The sequence below is a fragment of the Rana temporaria genome, chromosome 2 (assembly GCF_905171775.1).
Source record: "Rana temporaria chromosome 2, aRanTem1.1, whole genome shotgun sequence".
NCBI lineage: Eukaryota > Metazoa > Chordata > Amphibia > Anura > Ranidae > Rana > Rana temporaria.
Genome location: NC_053490.1, coordinates 404,757,501 through 404,766,464, shown reverse-complemented (window position 1 = coordinate 404,766,464; position 8,964 = coordinate 404,757,501). Strand labels below are relative to the sequence as shown.

The window sequence follows — 8,964 nt, the reverse complement described above, 5'->3', positions numbered from 1 at the left end:
TTGTATTGCAGCCAGTGGCACAGGGAACATTTCACGAGTAGAAGGAAAAATGGATTCAATAAAATTTCAGAAAATTTTGGATGGTAACTTGATGCCATCTGTGAAAAAGCTGAAGTTAAAGAGAGGATGGCTTCTACAAATGGATAATGATCCTAAACACACCTCAAAAGCCATGGGGGATTACATCAAGAGGCGTAAACTGAAGGTCTTGCCATGGCCTTCACAATCTCCTGACCTCAACATAATTGAAAATCTAGGGATAGACCTTAAAAGAGCAGTGCGTGACAGACAGCCCATAAATCTCAAAGAACTGGATAACTTTTGTAAGGAAGAATGGGCAAAGATACCTCAAACAAGAATTGAAAGACTCTTGGCTGGCTACAAAAAGCGTTTACAAGCTGTGATACTTGCCAAAGGGGGCAGTACAAGATATTAACTCTGCAGGGTGCCCAAAATTTTGCAGTTTTGTTTTCTGTAATTTTGAAAGTGTAAATGATGGAAATAAAATCTAACATTTTTTGACATATTATAAGAATGTCTAATCTGTAATTTAATGCCATTTGGAGATTTTCCATCTTTCCTTGGCTTCGTTATGCACATTAATAAAAAAAATTCCTGGGGTGCCCAAACTTTCGATCCCCACTGTACTGAACTGTTGCCATTCTGCCTGTGCTGTATGTTACATTATCAAAACTACGCCACTCTGTACACTGTGCTAAATGTGGCATACTCCAGGCCGCCCACTGTGCTGGACGTTACATACTCCAAACTGCCCCTTTCTGTAAGATGTGCAGTAGATTACTTACTTCACACTGCTCCACTGTGCTGTACATTATAAATGCCATACCAATAATCATCACAGTATTTTCATATGGGTGTTATTTGTACCATAAGTTATTCATATCGCTAGAAATTCGGAATTGTACCTTGTTCACAGAATGAGAACTTTTGCTAATATCATAAAAGGGAAATCAATGCATCAACTACTATAAACATCACAAAGTGTTTATTATCTGGATGAGGCAGCCATGCTCACAAGTCTGCTATAGATCACAGAGTCAAGGGTTATATATTTTTAGGCCTATTTGTAACACAAATTCAGTATATCAGCATCGCTAATATTGTATTAACATTATCTGACTTTTAATATGCTTTTCAGGGCAATCCAGTAGATTCTTTGGAGATATGCATGCCTCCACTCTCTTGATAGTTAGGGTGGTCATGCAGGATATACTTCGTGCAATAGGCACAAAACGTGTGATCTGCGCCTGCGATGAGCCCAGTTTCATAATTATTTGACCAGCTTTTGTTTTTCAACGTTTTCCGTTGATTCATCATCAGCTTCAATATCATCTAAGTGTGGAAGTTCACTGGATATGTGGATTTCAATAGTGCTAGCATCAGAACCTAGCAAAACAAAAGAAAATTGACTCATATGCAGGGTCTTCTATTAATATGTATAATACATGTTATCATCAGGTTTACAAACTCTGTTGAAATACAGAAGGAAAGTCAACATATTGTTTTAAAATTACTAAGAAATATTATTTGAGGTTTTCTGTAGATATTATCACAATATATACAGAATAAAACAGTTTGCATTACAAATGTGAATTAAATGTTGTTCCAAAGATTTAGGAAATTATAAGCAGAATATAAAATTGGTAGGGGGGAGTTGTATCTGTTATTGGAAGATAGCAAATGATCTGAGAAAGAGAGTGATTGCACACCCTAAACTGCTTCCGGTATGTGGGCAGCCAGCATTCCGCAACTGTGGTGGGGGGCGCCGCTTCTAATTTTGACTGTCCTATCATCCTAGACCACAAATCTTCCTAACTGTGCTCTGTTTCTGCTACTATAGGCAACACTCCCATTGCAGAGATTTCTCTTCACTTCCTGCCCCATAGCCAAACAGGAAGTGAGTGGTAATCTATGCAAATTAAGGGAATCCATCCCCCCCGCAGGCCCTCAGAACTAGAGTCCCCACTCGAAAATTTCAGGGCGGGTCTTAAATAGCAAAGGGTATGGCCTTGACAGGAAGGGGTGGGTCATATTTAAATTAGGGGGTGCACGAGTTTAGTCAGGCCTAGGGCAGCAAAAAAACTAAATACACTACTGAAGCACCATCAGTGCAAAGTTAATTGTAAAGTTACATAACACAATTACTTGTATCATCTCTGTTTTAGCAAGATATAAAGTACAGTGTGTGTGTGTCTTTTAAATTCTAATCCTAAATACTTTAGCTTTTTGCACAGCTCCTCTGTGCAATCACCTGATCTCCCTCTGCTCTTCTTCCTTGATCTAAGAACAGCAGTAGGAGGTCATGTGACCACACAGAGAAGCTGTGCAAAAATATATTTATGATTATAATTTAAAAAAAAACTGACTTAGGCCTCATTCACACAAGCGGACTCCGTCGCTACGAACCCGAACGGCCCGTAGTGTGAATGAGGCCATACTCTAATGAATATCTTTCTAGAACCGAGAGAATGCAAGTAATTGTGTTATATACAGTATTACATCGGAACAGATGCAGGAGGAGAGGGTCGAGGAGGAGATCGGCTCATAAACATAGACTAGAAAATGACAGGCAGGAAGGGAGGGGGAGAGGGGGAGAGAAGAGAGACTTTGTATATACAGCGAGATTATGGAGGCACATAAACTGACTACGGTATCATGGATCAGCAGCCATGATTACCGTGATAAGCACACACAGGGGAACACAGGAACAGACAGGATCAACAAGGTAGTTTAGATCAAAGAAAGGGACAAATGACACTGCAACAGCTTTATGCTACCGATCATGCTTTAAAGGAGCAGGAGAATTTGTTTTAGCGTTACAGCCACTTTTAAGAAGTTTCATAAAAAGTACAAAATCCCTGTTGAATTCCATAGAGGCCCAAGTGTGTGTAGCACTTGTCCTGTTCTTATCAGTGCTGCATATGCAGGGTTAGTGTGATCAACAGCATGCCCCCACCCCACCACAGTTTCCCCACGTTGCTCAGAAAGAGGAAAATATAATATGCGGTTTTACTGGCAGCACTCATCTCTGGCAGGCGCATTTTGGAGATCAGCGCTGTCATACAGCACATCAGGGAGAGGGGTCAGCTTGAATCACAACACAATTAAATATAAGTGAAAAGAATCAGTCAGTGCTACTAGTATTATATGATCAATCTGCCAGCTGCTAGTAAAAATCCACTGTGATACGCATATTAAATGTGCAGTTTGCATAGATGCACCTCTAGAAAGTTATCATGCAAACCGTTCTGCCACATTCTTGCTGTTCATTCTGCTAAGATAATGGCAACAAGCGAGGCTATCATTTTTAATTATAACGCCATGATAGACATTGCTGACAGAAGTAATCCAGTGCAGACAGTTTGTATGCTTTTTGCCTCTTAATCCCTGTACACACGATCGGTTTGTCCGATGAAAACAGACCGATGGACGGTTTTTATTGGTCTGTTTTCTATTGGTGAAAAAAAATAGAACATGTTTTAAATTTTTCCTATGGATAAAAAAACCCATAGAAAAAAACGATCGTCTGTGTGGAAGTCCTTTGGTCAAAAATCCACGCATGCTCAGAATCAATTTGACGCATGCTCCGAAGCATTGAACTTAATTTTTCTCAGCACGTCGTAGTGTTTTACATCACTGCATATTGGCACGGTCTGATTTTTGACTGATGGTGTGTAGGCAAGACTGATGAAAGTCAGCTTCATTGGATATCTGACGAAAAAATCCATCGGATTAGATTCCATCAGATATTCGATCATGTGTACAGGGCTTTAGTAAGTAATATGATTATTAATTTGACTATTCTATTTTTGCAAAGTGAGACTCTGAGAAAGGGAGGGGTGACTACAGTGCTGTGGCTCTCCCTAGAAAAACCAATAAATTGGGCTTCAGCCTGGGGCAGAGCTGACAGCCAGCAGAAACAGAAAATCTTTTTATTTTATTGCACAGTACTGCCATGAATCAGAATGGACCAAGTGCTACAGGGATTATTACATTGGGGTGATGCTTCTTCTTTAATTCATTTTTAACATTTGTCTATATAACTGGGCACTATGTCGGATACACTTAGTAGTTCTGTACTTTATTTTTTTATTAAATTTCGATTGTAATAAGAAATGGCGAAAGAAGGAGCCACAAGGAAAAGTGTAGCAAGTGGCTCACCACTTCCTCAGTTGGCTAAATATTTTTGGGCACCAAGACCACTTTGTTCTGATGCCGCGTACACATGATCATTTTTCAGGTTGTAAAAAAAAAAGTTTTTTAAAAATGTCATTTAAAACGACCGTGTGTGGGCTTCGGAGCATTTTTCGGTGTTCTGAAAAACAACAAAAAAAATTTGAACATGCTTTATTTTTTTAACATCGTTTTTAAACAATGTCATTTTTCGGGTTGTAAAAAATGATCGTGTGTGGGCTTTAACGACGTTAAAGTGTTAGGTGTTAAGATTGAGTAAAAGTAAAAGTCTTGCCTAATGCAACATTATAAAACAACAAAAAGAGCACAAGGCCACCTTAATACATTGTTTTTTTTATTATTTAAATAAGTAATATGCTCTTAAACAAATTGAGTCAACAGGCATATAAATAAACAAATGTCGCTTAGCCTAAAACTTGAGAAGTGTCCTTAGGTATCCAGTATGGCTTACACATTTCCAGGGGTAGCCCCTTTTCCTCAGATCCAACTCGGAGGAAGGGGGGCTCCTCCTGGAAATGCCTAAGCCATTCTGGACATCTAAGGACACTTTCCACATTATAGACTAATGCTGCGTACAGACCATCGGACATTCCGACAACAAAACCGTGGATACATTTCCGACGGATGTTGGCTCAAACTTGTCTTGCATACACACGGTCACACAATTGTTGTCGGATATTCCGAACGTCAAGAACGCAATGACGTACAACACTAGGACAAGCCAAGAAAATGAAGTTCAATGATTCCGAGCATGCGTCAAATTGATTCCAAGCATGCGTAGAATTTTTGTGTGTTGAATTGTGTACACATGGTCGGAACTTTTGTTGCCGGAAAATTTGAGAACCAGCTTTCAATTTTTTGTTGTCGAAAATTCCGACAGCAAATATCCGATGGAGCATACACACGGTCGGATTTTCCGACAACAAACTCACATCGAACATTTGTTGTCGGAAATTCCGACTGTGTGTACGTGGCATTAGTGTTGTTAATCTGATAATATTCGCTTCTTGTTTATTCATATGAGTATACTACTAATTTGGATTCATTACTAAACAGTGTATTAAGGCAATGTGCAAGGCTGGTGCATCCTTTTTGTTGTTTTGTAGTATTGCACATGTAAGAACACCCACAGTCCTAAAAGGGTAGCATGGCTGGAAGCACTAGAGATGAGATGAGATGATAACTGATCATGTCTCAATCACCACGGTCAAGCACAGGAGGCTTTGTTTACAGTTCACCATTTGCTCCTAATGGTGTGAAGCCAATCACTCAAAGTTTTGGATAATGTCTGAGGAAAATAATATGTTGACTCTTAACCACAGGAACTGGGTCAGAAAATGCATAAAAACCATGCCAAGCTGGATTGGAGGGTGGGGGGAGGGCAGACGTTGTAACTTAAACCGCATTTTTTCTGACTTCAGATGTGCTTTGAGAAACCTGAAGGGTCACATTTATGAGTGTAAATTATAGCAGGCAGAGTTGCTGAAAACATACTATTATTACAAAGCTGTTTCAGAGTAAAATTTGACTGTTTCAAAAGCGTGGTCGTTGATAAACAGTTCCACTTAGCAGAAATGTGTTTTTAATTACACTGCAATATATTTGTTTAGAAATTTTGAATATTAAAAATGTCTAGCTTAAATTTTCACTTAACTTAGTGAATAAATGAATTAAGCTACTTGAAAATGTAGCTTTGCAAAGAATACTCATAGTTTGTAAAGAATACTCATAGTTTAGGCCAAAACGTATTCTTCTTCATAAAATCGCAAGACACATTTATTGATTGGTTTGTGCAAAAGTTTTATGGCATTTTTATTAATATTTTTTTTTTACTAGTAGTAATCGTGCCATCGGTGATTTTTATTGTGACTGCGACATTATGACGGACACATCAGACACTTTTGACACCATTTTGGGACCATTGTCATTTTTACAGCGATTAGTGCTATAAAAATGCACTTGTTACCGTAAAAATTACACTCGCAATGAAGGGGTTGACCTGTAGGGGGCGCTGAAGGGGTTAAGTGTGTCCTAGGGAGTGATTCTAACTGTTAGGGGCGTGGCTACGAGTGACACATCACTGATCGCTGTTCCCGATGACAGGGAACAGACGATCAGTGACATGTCACTAGGAAGAACGGGAAGATGTTGTGTTTACACTGTAGGTCTGCGGGTCTCGCGGGCACAATCACGGAGCTGGCGACAGTGTCGCGAGCGTGTCGCCGGTAGCGTGCACGAGACCACACGGTGGCAAATTAAAGGGGACCCACATGTACGCCTATTTGCCCAGCCGTGCCATTCAGTCAACGTAAAAAGGCGCGCGGCAGTCCTTAAGCAGTTAATGAGGGTCTATTTATCAAACCAAAAACTGGGATAAGTGAGGAGGAAATAGTTATACTAGGAGATTCAGTTTTAAATATGGAAGGATTGTGGTGTGGATGGGGTGTGAACAGGGCACATAGTGGTGACTTCTATTCAGTGTGGAAAAACGTAGTTCTCTGTACTTAGTATGACCAAGCACAGGGCCGATCCGCCCTATAGGCTCACTATGCAAGCCGCTTAGGGCCCGGCAAAGCTGCGGAGGGCCCCCCAAATTACTAGAGGCCCCGCCTGATAAGAAGTAATTTTCGGCCCCTCACCCCGCTTCTCAACTCGCTGGCTGCATGGGAGGAGAGGTAAGAAGTTAGCACCCCCAGCTTCTCACTTTAATGTAAGATGTCGATTCCGACAGCAGAACACCCCCTCCCCCGCTTCTCAACTTTAATCTTTAATGTGACATGTCACTGTTGGCAGCGCCCCCTGCAGCCCCCCTGCTTCTCAAGTTTAATGTGACATGTCATTTTGCTTAGGGCCCCAGGAAGGTCAGGATCGGCACTGACCAAGCACGTAGGGTGGGGGTCTCAGACTGGTGCGGAACTACAAGTCCCATCCTGTCTCTACCTGAAGGATTCATGCTTGTAATGGTCAGCCTTGGAATGCCTAATGGGACTTGTAGTTTTCGCAACAGCTGTAGGGCCGCCAGTTTGAGACCCCTGACTTAGGAAAATCAGTGCCAAGATAAAGTTTGGTTCAAAGGTGAACCCAACACTGGTGTTGGCATGCAGAAACAACTGAAGTGAGCTCCTGGACAGACTCTGGTCATGTGATACCAAGGAAAAAAAGGCTTGTACATACGTGGAATAAAATAGGTAGTTTTAGAAGAGGGGTAAAACTTGCTTGCAGGAATAATCCATCTGCACCATTGCTTTTGCTTGTATACATCTTGCATAAAGGCAATACTGCATAATGTTTGTGGTACAACATGAGCAAAATGTTATACAGTAATTAGAGTAAATGGGATACTTTCTATAAAATAATAATTTTATGCATTCAAATAAGTTGTCTATACATTCTACATTTCCAGTCAATACCTTCACTTTAAAGGCTCCGTGAACTCCTTTCAAATCATATCAGAATTAAAACAAATTCCCTCAAAATTGATTTTCAATTGTTTAAAGCCCCAGTATAGTATGGTTAATGTGGTTTTGAGATCCTCCACTCCAGCAGGCATGATCATTGCACACCTGAAGCCTCGTCCAAACGACCGAGGAACTCGACAGGCGAAACACATCGTTTTCCTCGTCGAGTTCCTTGTTAGGCTGTCAAGGAACTCGACAAGGCAAGTTTCTCCATTCCCGTCGAGGAAAAAGAAGACATGCTCTCTTTTTGGCTCGACGGGATCCTCGACAGTTTCCTCGTCGCAAGTTTCTTGCTGGTTTTTGCCGAGAAACTCGGTCGTGTGTACGAGGCCTTAGTGTAGGTGTCTCTACCTCTTCTGGATTCTCAGTAAAGTAAAATATCGAAAAGTTTGCTATTAAATATGCATTGAATAAAGGAGAAACAGCAATATAACGGTAAAAAACAACTTTTATTTTGATGACTTCAGGTTGTAAAAAGAATCCCTCTGATGTTTTTGGAAAGTTGTAACTTAATACACAGCTAATTTTTTAGGGGGAAAAAAAAAACATTCTTTTTCACAATGCATACAAGAAGAATAAACATTAATTTCCAAAAAAATAATAATATTTTAACCTGTCAAAGACACAATTTTGATCAAGTTTTAATAAAGATGAAAAGGCATTAAAATGTTGCATAAAGGCACCCTGAGCTCCACAATTTAAAACAATATAAGTACATAAATCTCTCTCTATAGCATCCATATATATCATCTCTTATACGGTACTGTGCAAACAATTTAGGCAGGTGTAAAGTAATGCTGTAAAGTAAGAATACTACTAATATTTGGTGTGACTACCCTTTGGCTCAATTCTTCTAGGTACAATTGCACACAGCCTTTGAAGGAACTTAGCAGGTAGCTTGTTCTGAACACCTTGGAGAACTAACCAAAGATCTTCCGTGGATTTTTGTCTGAAGGGAGTTGGCCGGGCACACGCATAGCATACACACGCTCAGACTTTTCTGCAAACTTTCCCAACATCACATGGTTTTTATGCTCTTTTCTACTCTTTACCGCCACCCTTTGGTCAGCTTCTGCTATTGTTGGTTGATTTTAACAACCAACATGTGTATTTGTACTTCAGACAAAAGTCAGATGGATTCCTGTACACATGGTCGGACTTTGTACCATCAGACTTTTGTTGCCGAAAAGTTTGTCCGTTTGCAGAGCGCACTTTTGTCCGATAAAAAGCGTAAAAAGTTTGTCCGATGGAGCGTACACACGGTCAGATTTTTTGGAAAACGTGCTCATTT

General features: G+C 40.2%; 1 protein-coding gene across 1 annotated transcript in view; it reads right to left on the bottom strand.

Moving 5' to 3' along the window:
* Positions 1-984: 984 nt before the first annotated feature.
* Positions 985-8,964, bottom strand: part of GPR143 (G protein-coupled receptor 143) — a 66,572-nt gene continuing 58,592 nt past the window's right edge. Inside the window, exon 9 of the mRNA XM_040338143.1 lies at positions 985-1,407. Within this exon, the coding sequence (XP_040194077.1) occupies positions 1,292-1,407 (116 nt within the window). The 3' untranslated portion in view covers positions 985-1,291. The remainder of the gene's footprint in view (positions 1,408-8,964) is intronic.